This window comes from Myodes glareolus, chromosome 22, assembly GCF_982192425.1.
Source record: "Myodes glareolus chromosome 22, mMyoGla1.1, whole genome shotgun sequence".
NCBI lineage: Eukaryota > Metazoa > Chordata > Mammalia > Rodentia > Cricetidae > Myodes > Myodes glareolus.
In genome coordinates this window covers 34,029,299-34,048,728 of record NC_142047.1, presented here as the reverse complement: position 1 = coordinate 34,048,728, position 19,430 = coordinate 34,029,299, and the positions used below count along the sequence as shown (strand labels likewise).

The 19,430-nt window shown below is 42.2% G+C and overlaps 2 protein-coding genes across 12 annotated transcripts in view; one reads left to right on the top strand and one right to left on the bottom strand.

The window, feature by feature from the left end:
- Window positions 1–8,917, top strand: part of Nfat5 (nuclear factor of activated T cells 5) — an 88,239-nt gene extending 79,322 nt beyond the window's left edge. For all 11 annotated transcript variants that reach the window (XM_085681613.2, XM_085681612.2, XM_085681614.2 and 8 more), the window contains 2 exons: window positions 438–681; window positions 1,153–8,917. In XM_085681613.2, coding sequence (XP_085537739.2) covers window positions 438–673 — 236 coding nt within the window. In that variant the 3' untranslated portion in view covers window positions 674–681; window positions 1,153–8,917. The remainder of the gene's footprint in view (window positions 1–437; window positions 682–1,152) is intronic.
- A 7,461-nt stretch (window positions 8,918–16,378) lies between these two features.
- Window positions 16,379–19,430, bottom strand: Nqo1 (NAD(P)H quinone dehydrogenase 1). The gene is made up of 2 exons (XM_048432716.3): window positions 19,291–19,430; window positions 16,379–17,525 (listed from the first exon to the last, which is right to left on the bottom strand). Exons 1-2 carry the CDS (start codon window positions 19,345–19,347, stop codon window positions 17,238–17,240), a joined length of 345 nt encoding a protein of 114 aa, XP_048288673.2. The 5' UTR covers window positions 19,348–19,430; the 3' UTR covers window positions 16,379–17,237.

Below are 19,430 nucleotides of genomic sequence, written 5' to 3'. Positions count from 1 at the left end.
AGAAATAGAAACCAAAAAAGGCAATAATTTTTTATACCTCACAAAGATAGTGGGAGCGTTTAAATATAGTAGTATATTAAAATGTATTTGCCATTTTAAGCCATTAATTTGAAAGGAAAATGAAAAATAAGGACAGATAATAGGCAATTAATTTTTTTTAAAGAAGTAGACATCAATTTTAACTGTTATGACAGGTAATTACGTAGGACTTGGATGATACCTAAGTAGTGTTTTTATTTAGAGTTAGGAACTCTCTGTGTAGACCAGGCTGACATTGAATTTAGAGGTTTACCTTCTGTGCTTCCCAAATGAGAGATTATTTGAGATGAATCCCAAATTAGATTCATCCTAAGAATGAGTGAATTTCCTCTGGCAAGTAAAGTATTTTTTCATGGATCTTGATTAATGAGATGTCTCTGATTTCATTGTCTCTACAGATTGTAGTCAGCTTTTAACATCCGGACCAGGTACCTTACCGGATCAACTGATGGCCATAAATCAGCCAGGCCAGGCACAAAATGAGGGTCAGGCTTCTGTGACAACACTTCTTTCTCAGCAAATGCCAGAGACTTCCCCACTGGCCTCGTCTGTGAGCAGCAGTCAGAGCATGGAGAAGATCGATTTGCTTGTCTCATTGCAAAGCCAAGGGAACAATTTAACTGGTTCCTTTTAATGAGATGCGTAAGTATTACATTTTGGCTTCTTAGATTTAAATGAGTTAATAGCACTGCTTAGACTTTATCCTTTTAAAATAGTACATTCCCTTTGAGCACACTCTGAATGATAGCTTAGATCAGGTCGGGAATACTGGACATTTCTTTTGACTGGAAACTTCTTTACTTTAGAGTGATAGAACATCCGGCTAACACATAAAGCCCTAGATTCAGTCATAGTAGAGAAAGAAGAGCAAGAAGAGGGAATTCTGTAGAATAATAAATATTATAAGCTGAGAATATATCTCAGTTGGGCACTTGCCTAGCATGCTTGAGACCTTAGGTTCAATACCCAGCACCAGAGACTAGACTAAAGCAAGAGACTAAAGATGTTAAGATTCCCTGCATGCATAGTGTCCTTTGGGATCATCCATGGTGACAGACATTTTGCAAATGCCTTTCTTCCCTAGTGAAGTAGTGATTTTTTTTTTCCTCCCAGAAATTCCGTGAAGAAAGAAATGATTCCAAGATGTCCTGAGAACTTGTTCTGTGAAGATTATTGAACTATTATGGAGAGCTACATTTGAATAAATGGATAGATTTCCTGGCAGTAAGAATACACCCATACTGCCTGTTGCTGTAATTCGCCACCAATGTGCTTTTTGTTTCTAGTAACAGTGATAACTGAGAATCTGTTGGATTTTCCAGCTGTGACAGAAATGTTTTTGTCCTAGGTTTTAAAGTGCAAGACTGGGTCTCTCAGTTATTATTGCTATTAGAAAATCACATTTGTCATGTTTACTTACATTCTTTTTTTTTCCCCTGCATTATTTTAGTCAAGTAATGGCTTAGGACAAAGTAAAGTTTAGTAATGAGTAAGCCTGTGATTTTGTTGATGTAAAAAACACATGGATGTTGGCCAAAGTGAAGGAGTTTCTTTCAGTTTTCATGGAGAAACTGAAGGGGATAATCTACAAAAACGCTGTATTTAGAACTCATCATCACACACATGCAGATGACATGCTTTTAAAACTGGATACAGCTGGAATGTTACTGAATTTATTTTTCAGAGAGTTGTTAGTTCTCTGTATTTTCTACTTAGGGATTTAGCCATAACTGCATAAAAATATTTTGTTCTATGAATGAAGGGGATAATACATGACATTATGATCTCATATTCTCCTTCAGTAGTTTAAACTGACAGAGTAATTTGAGTCTGTTTTCTTCTAATCCAGCATTAGGCTAGTGCTCCCATTTTATATGCATCTGTATTGTTTTCCTGTTTAGTTTTAGACAGCTATTAATATACAACGGCTTTATGACCCTGTAGTAATTTAGAGAAGGCAGCCACATTGATCCAGTGACCTGGCAGTCTGCAGCATGGGGCCAGGAATACTCTTTTAGGAATTATTGGGAGTTGATTCCTGAGAAAAAACAATTCTCTTTTTTTTTTCTTCCATGAACGGTGCTGTTCTGAAGTCTTCAAATTTTTCCCTCTAATGAAAAACAGTATAAATTTTTACTTTACAAACAAGGCAAACAAAAATTTCTCAAACTGTTACTTCACCCTGAGCTGCAGTGACTATAATTCACTTGTCACCTCAGTGCTTTACAGTCGAAGTGGTCACTTAATTGATGTAAAGCCTTGGGCTTTACAGGGTCATATCACTGATTTAAAAGGAAGAATTAACTTGTGTTACATCTATAGAGAGCAAAATTACGCACTCCAGAACTCACATTTGTAGCATTAGTTGTAGAGTTTTGGGTGTTCTTGCCACCCATGGGGTGCCTGCTCCTCACTACCACCTACATCTGGACACATGCTTATGTCTCATTTATCTTTGGCATGTGGAAAGAGTCAATGCAGCATAAGGCCAACTTGTGTGGCTTCTGTGTGCTGATATGTTTTGGTGTCCTGTTTGTTTCTTTTACTTTCTAAGTGTTTAAAAATTAGCCAGTCTGTAGTTTTCTTTTCCATCGCCTTAGTTTTCTTTTCATCTTATCTCTCCCTTCCTACACATTTGTTGAGCTGTATGAAGCTGTGTTGTTGGTTTTGTTTATATAGCCAGATTCCCTCTTTTGTGATCTTCTTTTGTTCTTTGACTGTTGTTCTTGTCATTTGTGTTTCCTCTTTGTCCTTGTTTTTCTGCCCTAGCCCTTCTTTCTCTCTCTGAGAGGCATTGGATTACGTTTTCAGTAGTACAGGCTTCTTGCCGATATGAAGGGAACTTTCTAGAAAGAGACCTACTCTGGTCATTTAATTTTGAAAACAGTTTTCAATCGTTCAAGTTTTGGATGGTTTATATCTAATGTGTGTTTCATTTTTTTGGAAAGCTATATTTTATATTTAGGAAATGGTATACTATTTTGCTATTTGTACTGAGTGAGTACATTGGCATAAATATAGAAATTTATATATATATATATATACATATATAAACTATTCTTTTTTGCCACACATTTTTGTGGTAAATTTGTGAGTTTGTCTGATGTTCTACCACAACGTGGCGTCTGATAACAGTGAGGGGTTTGTTATGTCTTTATTGAGTATTTAAGTACCTTTTGAAACAAATGGCCTGTTTATCTGTAGCCATTCCATCAGGCAGTTCCTTGATGTTACTAGTGAGCTAAAGGCAACTACTGTGCTTTTGCTGGATATTCACTCAGCAAGGTGTTAAAGAGCAAGGAAACTTATTGAGGCAGTGTGTCAAATGGTGTTTGACAAGAATGAGCCACTCTGTTCACTATATATTTAATATTTTATTATTGTTGTTCTTATTAATTGGCTTTCTGTATCCTATGCCTTTTATTTATAAAGACACTAAAAGTACCATGTTTGTAATTTTAATAACATTTTCCATCTTTTAATAGCCAGAACTACTTTATAGATTCTCTAAACCAAAAGTATTTTCCTCAGTATCTCCCTTCTCCCCTATGCCCTACAGGGAAAAATCACCCAACATGGTTCAGGTTCTGAGAGGGGTCAGCCACACAATTCAGTGCTGCAGCTTTAAAACATACAGTGGGCACTAGTGTGCTATCTGGAGCATCAGAGGAGGCAGACTGCAAGATTGCTTAGGAAAGATGGAAGTCAGAGTTTAAAACCACATTGACTTCTGAGTTTTCTGGTTTACTTTCTGAGATCAGGAAATCTGTTTATTCCAAGTTGAAATCAGAATGTTTGTTGCGACTGCACCGTCAGTGAAGTGGCAGCAAGCGGTCTGGCTTGTGTGGTGACTTCTGTTTGTTCTGTACTAGAAGCTTATCCTTATACAGTGCTGATTGGCAATGCCGAGTCACTGGAACCAATTTCTGTCTTAAACTGTCGGAGTGTAGAACAGAACATCACCTGAACTGTAGTGGTTTGAGTGGATGGAGGCAGAAACCCCTATTTTTAGTCTCATCACTTCTGTGGTTATTTATACAAGGGCTGTGCTGTGCTACCATATTCCTGTTCAATAATGATGGAGGTTTATTTGTTTTCTTACATTGTTAAACGTTCCTTGCCCCTAAAAGGTGTGTGTTAAGTACAATGTTCTGAATATATGATTTGGTTACAAAAAGTATGTGTCTTCTTATTGAAGAGTTAGCTCAGTGGTTGATACTTGTGCTAAGAATGCAGCTTCTCAGTTCCTGTTACTGATAGCTACCTGTGGGAAGACTCAGTGAGCCAGAAAAGACCTTGGTAATCAGGATATATTAAATTTTTATCTGGCAGAAGGACCTAAATAAACTGTGAACTACATTTTATTCCTTTGTTACATTCAGTTCTTGCTTTCAACAACTCACAGAAATGCTTGGAGCTTATCTCTCTCTCTCCCACCCCGCTCCTTGGATGAGCGTATGTGTGTGTGCATGCATTTATGTGCTTGTTATTCCTTATTGTCATTCCACACCAGGGAAAAAGACAATTAGATATTTTTGTTGTTGTTGTTTTCAAGGCAGTGTTTCTCTGTGTAGCCCTGGCTGCTCTGGAACTCACTCTGTAGATCAGGCTGACCTCGAACTCACAGAGATCCTTTGCCTCCTGAGTGCTGGGATTAAATGTGTGTGCACTACCACTGCTCGATTTAGATAATTAATTTCTAAGATTTGCTGTGGGCTTTTCTGATTTTAACATGTAATTTGTTATTTAGCCAATGTAGGTCTGTCTATCCCATCTCCTTAGAACAAGTGTTTAAAGAACTTTGTTTATTATAGAAGCTGTATTAATGAGAGGCCTCTTTCCCTCTCTCCCATTTTCCCATCCTTCTTTGCCCCGACCTCCTTATAGTATTGTGAATAATAGTTTAGAATTTCATTATTGTGGATTTATTGTCTACCAGAATTTTGGCTAATCTACTCAGAAAAGAAAAAAAAAAAACAGAAGGAAGAAATTGTGCATATGTCCCTTCAGAATGAAAATAATTTATTTTGACCTTTTTGAATGTTTGTTTTTGATTTTTCTATGAGGTTGCACTATGCTGCCCAAGTACTGGGCCTGGAGATATGAAACACCTTATCTGAGCCCCCTTTGGCCTTTTTAAGCTGTTGTAAATGTTTATTTGGGGAAAATGGAATCTGTCAGCAAATAAGAACCACAACAAAATGACTGAGTACTTCTTAAATTCAGCATAGTTGCACATATTCTCAGGGGCTAGACTGAGAATTTTTCTAGTAAAATTTTCTTCTATCCCTGTTTCCTGAGTTTCAACTGGTTGAAACTAGTTAAAAGTTATGGGGAGGCCTCATCATTTTACTCTGAATCACGAGCGTAGCTTCATTTCTAAGCGAGATGTTTATTTTATATCTGCGTGCTTTTGGTTATGTGGAGGGGCTCAATGACAAAGAAAAACTGTGATTCAGCAGATGTGTTAGAGAAGTAGCTCAGACCTGGGGGTGTGGCTCAGGGTAGAGAGTCTGCATACCTTGTGCAAGGACCTGAATTTGATGCCCAGCACCACCGAAAGTGAGAGAAGCAGAAGGTGGGTGTACACACTAGCGAGAGGACGAGCACTCATCCATCACATACTGAGAGCTTTCCCCTCTGCCTACCTTTGTCACTCGTGCTTAGCTGTGACGGTGGCATTCACTGTGCAGGAGACTGACTCTCTATAGTATCGTTGGTCAATTGTCCCAGCGCCCAAATTACTTTTAAACTCTCTGTTTTCATGCCATCTTAAGCCTTGTATGTTAATGAAATCCTGTTTTTATTGCTCTTTCAGACAATTTTTACATTTGTATTTTATATATAGATTAAATGTTTATGGAAAAGTGCCTTTTTACCATGCCAGTGCACCCTTCTTATAATTCCACCTTTCACTGTTGCCAAAAAATATGAATAACTGATTTCAACAGGTCCCAATGCTGTTGTGGCTTACATGAATTAACTCCAATTTTCTCATTCCAGCAAATTAGTATCTGGGTCTTACCTGAACAATAATGAAAATTTGTGTGTGTGTATGTGTGTGTGTGATTCCATGCACACAAGTGTGTGCATTAAATATTATGAAGGCACTACTTATAGCATCTTCTCTGGTCCTAATTAACGGCGTGAAGAGTGGTCATTAAAACATAGGTTTTGTAAGACCTGGAATAATGTTGATTTCTTTTTTTTTCCTGTCTAATTAAGCATGGCAAAGTAGTTTATTATATTTCTTTTCTATCAGGACTCTAGTTAATTGACCTTGGAAAACTTAGTGTCAGGAAAAATTAGGAAGAAGTCATTGAGTCCTGGGAGAGCTAAGGTAGTTTCTTTAGTATCAGATACAGTTGAATTGAATGTCCTGGTTTTTGTCCATTCTGTTTCTGATCTAGCACCTTACCAAGCGGTGGCACTTGAAGAAAGGGCCATCAGCCACAAATTAAGGACAGCCATAACTTAAACTTTGAAATGTGTTCCCCATGGAAGTGTTTTTGTGATTGTTGGTGGACTGAAGACTGAAGATGGCAAACTTTTATGCAATATTCTTAATACCCCATTGTGCACTTTAACCATTCCAAAGAAAGCCAAGAATACATCTTAACTCTTCAGAGCACTGCATCCGTTCTTATTTTAGATAGTTGGCTTGATGTGTTAGATGATGGCTTTTTAAAGTAACCTGGAGCAAGTGTGGAATTGCTGTTTTCTAAAGGATGCTTAAGACTTTGACATGTAGTGCAGGGAAATGACTCCACTCTAACAAACCATAGTAAACCTTTGACTAGCTGTTGAGTATATTGAGAACTACTTAGAACCATTCCCCTTCCTGTGTATCTTATAAGAAGGCTGTAATAGTTTGTATCCATGTGGTGAATGCAGACCAGTATGGTCCTCCATCCAGCAGCTAGTCAGTGAGCAGGAAGCCAGCTAGAGGTGCATATTCTTGGGCTATAGCCCAGTCTTGCTGAGTTACATCTGAAATGGGGCCCCGCAGTCCGTCTGACCCAAGTCCTCAATTGAGTCTGATTCACCTGAGCTTCAGAGCCTAGTAAAAGTGAGATTCTTTCTTCTTTATGTATATTCAGCCTCACCTGGTATTCTGTGATCATTTATCAGCAGTGGTAATTCATTCTTAGTACTGCCTAAGAAAATGCATATGTTTTATGTATGTATAGTATAGTTACTGATAATTCATTTAACTTGGTTTGGCATTTTTCTACCACTGACTAAAAAGTTTACATTAACTGATTTCAATATATAGGTGCAATGGTCTGTTTTTTCTTTAGTTGTTGTGACATTTACTTAGCTAAAATAATTGATGGGTGCTACAGTCTCCTGTTTATGCATAATATGGGTACGTTGTGGGCAGGGTAATATAAGCTCTCTCTTCATTGTCTCTTACTTTATCAGCAGACTATGGTTCTGCTCTGGCTAGACTAGCTTTCAGAACAGAGTCACCATTCCGTATCATTGTCTTGTATCTGCGATAGTAAATCAGATGGCTGGCCAGGCCAACATAGCACCTTGTTTAATTTCTTTTATGAGTTGATGAAGATTCCTATCAAGTAGCTTATTTGACATTTGAATGCTGCAGTAGAGTAATGGTTCTCTTTGGTACTCACGCTTCAGGTGAAGTACTTCACAGAATGCTAAGATAGTACATTTTATAACTTGGGTGTTTCCTCCATCTCAGTTGTGTGCATCCTACAAATAAGCAGGTTTATTCATATTTTTCCTTTATAATTCAGTACTTCCATCATTAATCTTCCTTCCACTGTTTACAAGTCACTGGTGAGGTAGCTCATGAAGAAGGATTCCCTTTTCAGAATAAACCATGAATACTTGCTTTCTGAGGATCACTGCTCTCTGTCCAACACAGCAGTACTAAGTGGCTTCCTCCACAAACTGATGCTGGAAAGTACGTAGGCAAACTGCTGAGATGTTCTAGAGACGTCCTCTCTTCCCCTCCTAATTATGTCATCTGTTGCTGGACCCAGAGCATTCTACACAATCTATTCAGCCCCCATTTGTAATACTTCCTTAAAAATCCTGCATTCAACCATGTCACCCTACCTGCTCTTTCACACTGATCTCCCCCACCAGAGCCCATCCCAGGAGGAATACATATGATTTGTAGGGGTGGCCTGTTAGCTGCCATTTTAGCTAATGAGCCTCAGGATGTTGAGAGTGGGTTTAGAATCAAACTTCTGTGACCAATAAAAGCCTGTCCGGCTGGAGTTAGAGCTAGGTAGTTATAACCTAAGGTGGGTGCAATCCCTAGTGCAAAAAGAGAGAGACTAGAGAAGGAAAAAGGAGCAGTCCTGCCCCAGAGTGATCATGATTTTACTCAGTAGAGACCTTCTGCAGTGCAATTGAACTAACTCCTTCTGTCTATAAACTGTACCTGCTCACCTTGTTCTTTTCAAGGATAAGCTCCAAGTGCTTGCTGCTTTCCTGGCCACTTGACTGCGTTTCACGCTCTTTTTACTTCGTGTTTTAATGAGTAACTTGGAATATTTCATTAACTTGTTCTCAAGTGATTTAGCTGCCATTCTGCCATTTTGAGTTTAATTTTATCTGCTTGAGCACACTGATCAACCACTGACCTGCCTTCTTGCATTGTCCTGCAATGATGTAAGAGTGACATTTGTGTAATGGCTTCATAGTTGGAATTTCAGAGCACTGACACCAGATATTCTTAGTTTCTTCTCTGGGGGAATTTCATTTGCATCTATGTTTTTAGCTATCTGTGATAACTTGTTAAATATTAAAAAGATATTTTGCTTCTATTGGAACATTTGTATACTCGCAATTATATTTCTGTAAACAGCTTCAGTCAAAAATAAAATATTGAAAGTTTTCATTTTGTAGTGGGTTGCCATCTTTCTTCCTCAGACTTTGTGTTGGCCTGAATGTATCTGCAGTGTGGGGAAGTGGCTGAGACTGGAGACCATTAGGGAGGTGATGGGAAGCAGAGGAAGGAACCTTTTGAGTTGTTATTTTGTACCTATCTTTTCCCCAGGCAGAATACTCAGTAAATTTCTCTTTAGTTGTTCATATTTATTGTATATGTAGATACACACAGAGAGCCTCTCAGTGAAAACCAGCATCTTCTTTAGCTCTTCACTCAGAGGCCATCTCTCTCTCTATTCTAGTTGCTTCAGCTTGTATGAACTGATCTTTGTATCAGAGTGTACCAAGCACAGCTAGCTATTGGTAGATTTCAGCGATCTCCATGAGATATGCAGATAGTCCTAAGGGTTCATGTGTGAGGGACTCAGCATGTAGCTTATAAGAGTGTTCACTCAAATATACAATTCCCTGGTTTCAGTTCAACATCTTGAAAAATAATGTGTTCACTAACCAGATCTTGTGGGAACGGGTGAATCAAAGAAAAACAAATTAGTAATATAGGTGATATAAGGATATCATGAATATAGTATATAAAGAACAACTTCAGACTGCCTTAGTAGGACATGGTGGCACATGCCTTTAATCCCAGCACAGGGGAGGCAGAAGCACGTGGATCTCTGTGATCTCAAGGTAAGCCAGAGGATGAGGAACTGAGTTGATCCTACCACCCCAGAAAAACCAGGTGTGATATATATGTGTGTGTGTGTGTGTGTGTGTGTGTGTGTGTGTGTATGTGTCCTGGAGAAATAGCTCTAGGTTCAGTGGAGAACCTGATAAGGAATCAAGGTGCAGAGCAAACAAAACAAGACACACGAAGTCAACCTCTGTCCTCCATATAGAAACATGGGTACACTTGCATATATAAATGCACACAATGCACACAGATGTACAAACACCACACATGTACACATAAAATCAGAGGATATTAATATTTGGCATTAATAATCTTAGCACTAAAAAGGTATAATAGCCAAAATGCAAAGGCAGCTGGAAAGATGGCTTAGCAATTGAAATGCCTGCTATTTTGCAGAGGGCCTCAGTTTGGTTCCCAGTGCCCGTATCTGGCAGCTCTCAACTGCCAGTGATTCCTACTCAGTGGGAATAGGCACCCTCTTCTGGCCTCTGCAGGCACCTCCATGTGTATGCATATACACATGCACATGTACATATAATTATTGTCTCTCCAAAAAACAAAAAAAAACCAAGGACCACCACTATGGCTCATTGTCTCATAAATCTGTCAACCTGAGTTTAGTCTTCAACCCAGAAAAAGATGAAAATTGAGAACCAACTCTGAATGTGTTCTCTGACCTCCACGAATTCACCATGACACGAATGCACACAACACAGAAACGTGTAAACACAAAAACAAGGGGTCTAGAGTTTGGTGCTGTGTGGAGCCTTGACTCCTACACTCTACAACCACTCACCAGTGTGTTTATTTATAAAGGAAACTGTCGCTTTAGGGTGTCACCAGAGTTACTATGTATTAGTTAACTTATTTCCTGGTTCACAGTATATACACCTGTTAACATTTACTAGTCTCTTGTATGCTAGCTACCATTTCCCTTTACTGAAAGATCCAGTCCTGTAACATGGTAATCATGAACTCACAGCAGCTAAGATTGTACCAGATCAAGCCAGCAAGGTTCTCGCATAGATGGGGAGGTACTCTTCAGGCCTCACCCTTAACTGTGGTGTTAATAGCAGTTATTGCTGCTGGGGGAAGGAAGGACCATTCTTTCTGAGGGTGTTCCCACCGGTAGATTTCTCATGCTCCAGTGGAAGGCCCCACACCCATGGATACAAGGACATCACTACTAATTGGACCTAGTGGGTTAGTGCATGCACGCACACACACAAGCACAATAGAGGACAGGAAGTTGTGAGGGAGGCTTGTTGGAGGGCGAAATTTGGGTGGATATATGTCATTGCAGATATGTATGAAATTCTCAAGAATAAAATTTATTTCTAATAAAAAGATAACAGTCCTTTTAATTGTTTTTAGCACCAAGGCTCTCTGTTATCCCATTAGTCTATAAATTTCTTAAAACATAAGGTAAAAAAAAAAAATTCATGGCCCCAAGTGCAGTCCACGGGAGCCAGGTTCTCTTTAGGCTACACTGTGTGTGTATTAAGGTTTCTGTTGCTGTCATGAAACACCAGAGCAAAGGAAACTGGGGAACGGAAGGGTCATTTCTCTCACCCATTTCAGAAGTCAGGGCAGAGACTCAAATGGGACAGGAACCTGGAGGCAGGAGCTGATGCAGAGGCCATGGAAGGGTGCTGTTTATTGACTTGCTCCTCATGGCTTGCTCAGACTGCTTTCTTGGAGGACTCAGGACCACCAGGCCTGAGGAGGACTCACCCACAGTGGGCTGCATCTGCCACATCAGTCACTAACCAAGAAAATGCACTACAGGCTTCCCGCCTGGCCTGTCTGGTGGAATGTTGATTCTAGCCTGTGGGAAGATGACATAAGAACTGGCCAGCGCAGCCTCCTTTCTGAGGCCTGAGTCTGACCCAGGTGGGACTTCCTTTTGCTGTCCTTCTGCCCTTGTCTCTCCGATGCTGGCCAGAGCCGCAGCACACTGACCCTAGTACTCCGCCTTCCTTACTCTGTTTCTCAAGTTCCCCTCCTGTTGGCCATGCAGCTCATGTCATGGCCGATTTCCATGCTTAACTCAAATGCCATGACTCTCCCTCTCCCCTACCTAGAAATCTATAACAAACTTCTTTCTATGAAAGAAGGTGAAGAGTCACCCAGCCCAGTGTGAGTCTTGTCCTGCAAGCAGGCCCAGCAGAAGGCCTAAAGCTGGCAGCAGTTTGGCTCAGAAGATGGCCTGTGTCAACAGCGGGTGAGTGATTCTCTGGGATCACTTCTCTTCCGTAGTGTTTTCACCTTCGCTCCCATCTCCATGCACACCCAGCATGGATCATCTACTCTACTGAAACAGCCGTTGTGCAGATCACCAAGGAGCGGTTTCCATGTGGCCACACTTAGAGATCTGTTCTTAGGACTCCTCTTATCTACAGTATTTGACACACTCAATGACTTTCTCCATGGCACACTTTCTTCAGTTGGCGCTCAGGATGGAACAGTCCTCTCCCCTTCTCCCCGGTGTGAAGAAGTCCTGGAAGAATCTGTGTCTGTCAAGGCTGTCTGGTTAAAACTTCAACGGCTGTGAAAAGTTTGGGATGCTGCAGGTCCACAGCCTAGTTAGTTTCTCTTGGACTTTCTTCAGCTCCCTAAAGAGCTCTTCCTAACCCACCTCTGTGCCAAATCAAACCTCCTGATAGCAGACATCTTGTTTGCTTTCTATTGCTGGGATAAAGCACTAAAACTAAAAGCATCCTGGAGAGGAAGGACAGCCAGGACGGAAACTTAAGAGCAGAATCCCAGGACCACCTGCCCATGGGTGGAATCACCCACAGTGAGCTGGGCCCCCTGCCATACCAGTCATTAATTAAATGTCCCCCAGATTTCCCTATAGCCCAGTCTGAAGGAAGCAGTTTTTCATTTGGGTTCTCTCTAACCAGATGACTCAAGTTTGTCAGATTGACAAATGAAACAAGAAACAACTAACCAGCGCAGAGACTTCAAAAAAAAAAAAAAAACCCCAAAACAAAACAAAACAAAAAAACAAACACAAAATAGGAATGTGCTAACCCTGTTCACTACAAACCCAAGGGCTAAGATAGTAACTGAGGCCTAAAGCTGAGATTCCTGGCTGTAACCACGCTCTGATGTCTCCACCAATGTATTTTTAAGATGTTTTGGTCTTTAATTTTGTTCTCTTACCATAAAAACTTTGTAACTATGGAAGTACTTAGACACTGGGACAGGGGATTTGGGACAACCTAAATCCCTGCTCCCAAGCAATGGTCACTCAGCTTGACTCTAGGACAATGTTGAGGTAGGAGCTCTGTTTTTTGTGCCTGCCTTGGCCACCTTTTTCAAACTCATTTTGACCTCAAGTGTTGAAGAGCCTCAGAGATCAGTTGGCAGACCTCCATACACAGCTCTAGGAGAGCACCCCCAGTTTCGTCACTTTAACGACTTGGTACCCACGTGTGTACCTAGATGATAAATTCCTTAAGTTCTACATATGTTCCTGGGATCCTGCTGTTCACTTATCAGCTTCACGTCAGTTGTCCTAGCAGATCTCAAATATGAGGTGAGGGAAGGCAGATGCTTGTCCCACCCCTCCTACTCCCTATTCCTACCCCCAAAAGGTCCTTCCAGATCCTAGCAAGTGCGATCTCTGTCTTTCCAATTGCTCAGGCCAATATACCTTTGAGATTTTGGACTCCCCGCTACTTCAGATCCATCATCAAATCCTGTGAACCCTGACCTTTGATCTGATCTGATGTTGGATGCCCCTCTGTATGCTGTGAATATGTTTTATTACCATTGGTTAATAAAGAAGCTGCTTTGCCTATGGCAGGGGTGAATATAGCTATGTGGAAAATCCAAACAGGGAGAAAGAAGGCGGAGTAGAAGACAGGGCCTTGGTGACACACAGATCAATTGAAATGGATTAATTTAAATATGTAGAGCTAGCTAGTAAGAAGCCTGAGCCATCCGCCAAACAGTTTGTAATTAATATTAAGTCTCAGAGTGGTTATTCAGGGACTGGCAGGCAGGAGAGAGATCTTCAGTAACACTGGTCAAACACAAGGTTGCCTTTATTGTATCGGCACCCTGAGGGGGCCAAGTCTACCCTAGTCTCTTAGACTTGGTTGCTCACACACCAGCCAGAATTACCTTTCTAAACAAGCCTTGGCACACCCCTGCTCAGAAGCCTGCAGGGACTTACCGCTGGGACCCACAGCCCCATTTGCTCTGACCTGTCAGTCCCCACTTCCTCTGTTTTAGCCCTGCCCACTTCCAGTTGCTTGAAGCTATGATCCTGCATGATCCTGTCCCAAGGGGTTATTACAGACACCCCAGTGCCTGGAGTGCTTCTCCTGGTACCCAGGCTCACTTAGCACTTTATCTGACAAGCATGGACTTAATGGGCAGCTTTCTCTATTGGCCTGTGTGAAACATCTCCCTCAGCCCCAGCTCTGTCCCTTTCATTCTTTTCTCTACAGCCCATTGGATGGGAATGTCAGAGTGAACACTGACCCCACCCAGGCATCCACAGCCCATTGGATGGGAATGTCAGAGTAAACACTGACCCCACCCCAGGCATCCATTCACCCCCTTTTCACTGTGTGCTGTAATTCCACTTTCTTTCCCAATGCTCTTGAAATAATGAAAGCAGGACAGCGATGGGTGCTTTGAATCCCAGCACTCAAGCAGAGGCAGATATGGACCTCTGAGTTCCAGGACAGCCTGGTCTACAGAGTGAGTTCCAGGATAGCCAGGGCTACAAAACAAAACACAACACTTTATTACATTATTTGTGTGTTTCCACATGCGTGACTGCTTTCAAACACATATGCATGGTACATGTGTGATCAAACTATGGCTTTCAGGGGTCAGTTTTCTCCTTCCACCATGTAAGTATCAGGGACAGGTGATTCCATGGTCATTTATTCAATATGAAGCAGCCCTCCTGGGTCAGCTCAGGCTACATCACCTTACCTACACATGGCCACCACTTGTTACTGAATCTCTTCAGATGGTCTCCCAGGAGATTCTCCTTCGGCCTGTGTGATGCCAATCCTTGGTTGTCAACTTGACTACATCCGGAATTACCTAAAACTCAAGTGGCTGGGTATACCTGTGAGGGAAGTTTTTCTTAACAAAATCATTTAACATGTGAAGATGCACCTTTTGTTTGTTTTGTTTTTCGATACAGGGTTTCTCTGTATAGCCCTGGCTTCCTAGAACTTACTCTGTAGACCAGGCTGGCCTCAAACTCAGAGCTCCACCTGCCTCTGCCTCCTGAGTGCTGGGTTAAAGGTGTGTGCCGCCACCTCCTGGCTGGAAAGATACACTTTTAATCCAGATATTTGAGGTGGGAAGATCCACATTTATCTGGCCACACTTCTGCTGGCAGCCTAGATAAAGGACATGAAAGCAGAAAGCTTGCTTTCTTTGCCTGCTTGCCTTCACTCTCACTAGTAAATTCATTCCTTCACTGACATTATAGCTGGTTTCTTCAGAAATCTGGCATACACTGAAGACCAGCTGAGACATCCAGCCTCGTGGACTGAACATCTACTCGATTCTTGGTCCTGTTGTTGTTAGACAGCCAGTGTTGGATTAGTTGGTCCACAGCCTGTAAACCATTCTAATAAATCACCTTTATCTATCTAGATTCATCTTTTAGGTTCTGTTCCTCCAAAGAACCCTGAGTATATCAACTTGATGCTTGTACTACTGGTACCAGTGAAGTGGGTTTATTGTTAAAATGGATTCAAAACATCCAGCACTAAGTTAGATCTGCAGATTTTCTGACCACCTAGCTTTGTATGTTTTCTTGCCATTTGCCGCAAGAGGGTGCACTATTGAAATATTGAATTGCACCCAAAAGATGCACCTAAAGTTGTTTGTTTCCCAGGATGGCCTCAAACTCATTATGTAGCTCAGGATGACCTTAGGCTTCTGACCCTCAGCCTCAGTCTCCTGAATGCTGGGATGATAGTCATAACACCATCAACATGCCCTGATGCATTTCAAGAATTTAAAGTGAGGGTGGGGTGGAGCTAGAGAGATAGCTCAACATTTAAGAGCCCTTGCAGAGGGCCCAAATGGAGTTCAATTGTGAGCACCTACATCAGGGGGTGTACAACCAGATGCCCGTGACTCCAGGAGTTGTGACTTCATCCTCTAGTCTCCATAGGCATGCACACTCGTGTGCATACACACCTAAATAAAAATTAATTTTTTGCCAAAGTGAGGAACTGAGAATGTAGTTCATCTGAAGAATGCTTGCTTCACATTTGTGAGATTATTCTTTAGCTACTCCCACAATTCACACACCACACACACACACAGACACACACAGTGTTGAAATTATTCGCCATACATAATAAGACCTACAACTTTATCCCAACAGTCATGAGATCCAAATATTCTCTTAAAATGATTGTGCTCATAGGGCTGGAGAGATCATTTAGTAGCCAAAGAGCATGTTCTGCTCTTGTGAGAACCTGAATTTGGTTTCCAGCACCCACTTCCTGTGGCTCACAAACACCTGTACCTCCAGCTCTGGGTGATTGAAGGCCCTCTTCTGGTCTCTGTGGACAGTTGTACTCATTGTCTCCAAACCCTCAGGCACACTCACATATACACACAAATAAAAATAAAACAGATCTTTAAATATGATTGTCATCAATTTCACAATATTATAGAAAAACCCTTAAGACATTTGTATAGATCAAACTTTTATTTTGGTGGAAGGATATAGTTTTTTTTTGTTTTGGCATTTTGGACTTATTTCATATGTATGGATGTTTTATTTGCATGCATGTCTGTGCACTGTGAACATTTGGTGCCTGCAGATGCCAGGAGAGGGCACTGGATCCTTGGAATTGGAGATAGAAACAGCTTTGAGCTTCTATGTAGGTGTCAGCCAAATGGAAGCTGAACCACAGGTCCTGAGTAAGAGCAACAAGTGCTCTTAACTGTCAGCAGAGCCATCTCTCCGGCTCAGTAGTGGGCTGTTATTTTAAGCATTGAAGAGCTTAAAGGCAAGCACCACCATGTCCTTGTGTGTTCATTTATTTCTGAAAAAGAAAAAAGCATTGGAAAAATGAGACAGAGACCCGTTTAACATTCCTTTCCTAGAACCTGTGTGTGCTGTGTACAAGACAGAGACAGCTGGAGAGAAATCCCCCTGGGAGGCATGTCAGTCACTGCGCAGTGATTGAAACCTGGATGCATTGTAAACAGACTTTAGCTTACTAACTGCAAACAAGTAGGTCCTTCAACCTTTGTTTTCTTTCAGCAATTCCCCTCCGCCCTAAACCACAGAGAGGTAATTAAAAGGAACCAATCTCTGGAGAGTTGGATTCTCTGTAGCCAGGGCTAGCCCTAAGATGGGTTTATATTGCATAGATGACCTAGAGGAGTATCTTCCAGCTTCCATAGCCCCTGCCCCCATATACCAAGCTTCCTGTGGCACCTCATCTGATTTTGGTCATTGTGCAGTCATAGTCATACACTCAATGACAACAGAACTATCCAAGAATGTATGAGGTGAACCTACTTCTTTTCCTATCCTTGTGGAATATAGGAAAAAAACAAGTCAGGCAAGCTGGAAGAAAGATAACTAGGTTTAACTTGCATGTTAGGAAAAAAAAAATCGTATTTTCTAGCTTTGGTCTGGAATGGATTTGCCCAAGTGATGGCCCACAGAAAGGCCAAACTTGTTCTTTTTCTGCTCCTCTTGAACCTCTTTTCTCAGTACGAATCCTGCCTGGAAGCTGAGGTCAAACAGGCTGCTCGGAGGAAAGTAGAGTGGCGTCTCCTCCCAGATGGTCTCCAGGCGCTTCTTCCACCCTTCCAGGATCTGCCTCTGAAAAACTGGTGGGGTGTGGCCAATGCCGTACGACAACTGTGGTTCTAAGCCCTGGAAGCCACAGAAATGCAGAATGCCACTCTGCAAGAGAAAGAACACAGAGTTAAGTCATTAAGTCACAGAAGGAGTCTGGCAGGTTGTACTGTAAACAAGCATCAGAAGTTGGTCTGGGGGCTGGAGAGATGGCTCAGTGGTTAAGAGCACTACCTGCCCTTCCAGAGGTTCTGAGTTCAATTTGGCATGCAGGGATACATGCAATCAGAATACTGTATACATAATTTAAAAAAAAAAAAAAGAGTGATCTGGGCTTGCCAGTGAGAGAATCCAGTCAGACTGAGGTGCCCTGGGGGACTGCCACAGTTCCTCCTCTTACCTCTGCCCTCCCTCCCTTTCTGTCACCTCATTTAGCCTCCTTGGTGGAGCTTTCCTTTGAATGAATAAAATCTCGAAACTGTGCCAACCTGGATCCTCTGCCAAAAGAGCCGGAAGTTCTGTTACATTAGGAGAGCGCTTGCTCCTTGGCAGTGGCTTGGGCCAGGGCATGTGGATGTGCATTTTTCTGCAGCTTGACATGGTGAGCTTAGTCTTTACACTGCACACCTCACTCACCGTCTTCTCCAATCCCCTTCCCTCATCCAAGCCCACCTCCAGAGCAAGCTGAATGAACTCAGTTCTTAACTTGTCCTGGAGAGCCAGGTGTGCTGGTCCATGCCTTAAACCCAGCACCCAACACACTGAGGCCGGAGAACTGCCACAAGTTCAAGTCACCCTGGGCTTACATAATGAGATCCCCCTCCCTTTTTAAGATTATTATTTTATGTGCATTGGGGTTTTGCCTGCATGCATGTCTGTGTGAGGGTATCAGATCCCGTGGAAGTGGAGCTGCAGACAGTTGTGAGCTGTTATGTGGGTACTGAGAATTGAACACAGGTCCATTGCTCTTAATCACACACTTAATCACTGAGCCATTTCCCTAGTCCGTGACATACCACACTGCACCACCACCCCCTTTAAAAAAATATAAAAGGAGTCAGGCGGTGGTGGTGCACACCTTTAATCCCAGCACTTGGGAGGCAGAAACAGGCGGATCTCTGTAAATTCAAGACCAGCCTTGTGTACCAGAGCTAATTGCAGGTTAGGCACCAAAGCTATACAGAGAAAGTCTTTCTCGAAAAACCAATAAACACGGAAACAAACGAACGAACAAACGAACGAACGAACAAACGAATGAATGAATGAATGAATGAATGAATGAATAAAAGGGCTGGGGAGATGGCTCACCAGTCTTGCAAGCCTGATGGCGTGAGTTAGAGCCCAGAGCCCATGTAAAAAAGTGAAGGCAGTGGCATGAATCCCGCAAGCTCAGACAAGATGGGAGGCGGGGACACCAGAACCTCTGAAGCTCCATGGTCTGCTAGCCTCTACGCAGTACCACGATAGAAACAAGGGAACCCGGCTGTCTTCCCAAAGTTGCCCTTTGGTATACACACACCCACACACCCACCCACACATACACACACCCACACCCACACACACCACTTCTTTCTTTTTTTTAAAGAAAAAAAATGTTCTGGAGCTGCAGATATAATTCCAGGAAGACTGGGGAGTCCAAGGTTTTGGCCCCACACGCTGAGGGCCGGGTGCACTTTGGTTAGGAGAGACTCTTTGACCATGTACCCCAGCGGCCTGGGTCACAAGCTCCCAAAGGAAGCCCGGGTGCAGCTGCACCATTGCCGGCCTGTCCTCCTCACACCTTGGGTCAGTTTTCGATTACTGCCTGGAAGGTTTGGACTCCGAGGACCGTTCAGCTAACTAACTCCCCTGTAGTTCACCCACAACAAGGTACCTGAAGTGGCCAGAGGGTGATGTTTATGTCCCCGTGGATACCGTGAAGAAAGAACATGGAGTCGCTACTCCCAGTGGTGAAGGAAAGCAAGGCCTTCTTATTCTGAAAGAGAAAACAAGTGTCATCCCCCCTCCTCTCCT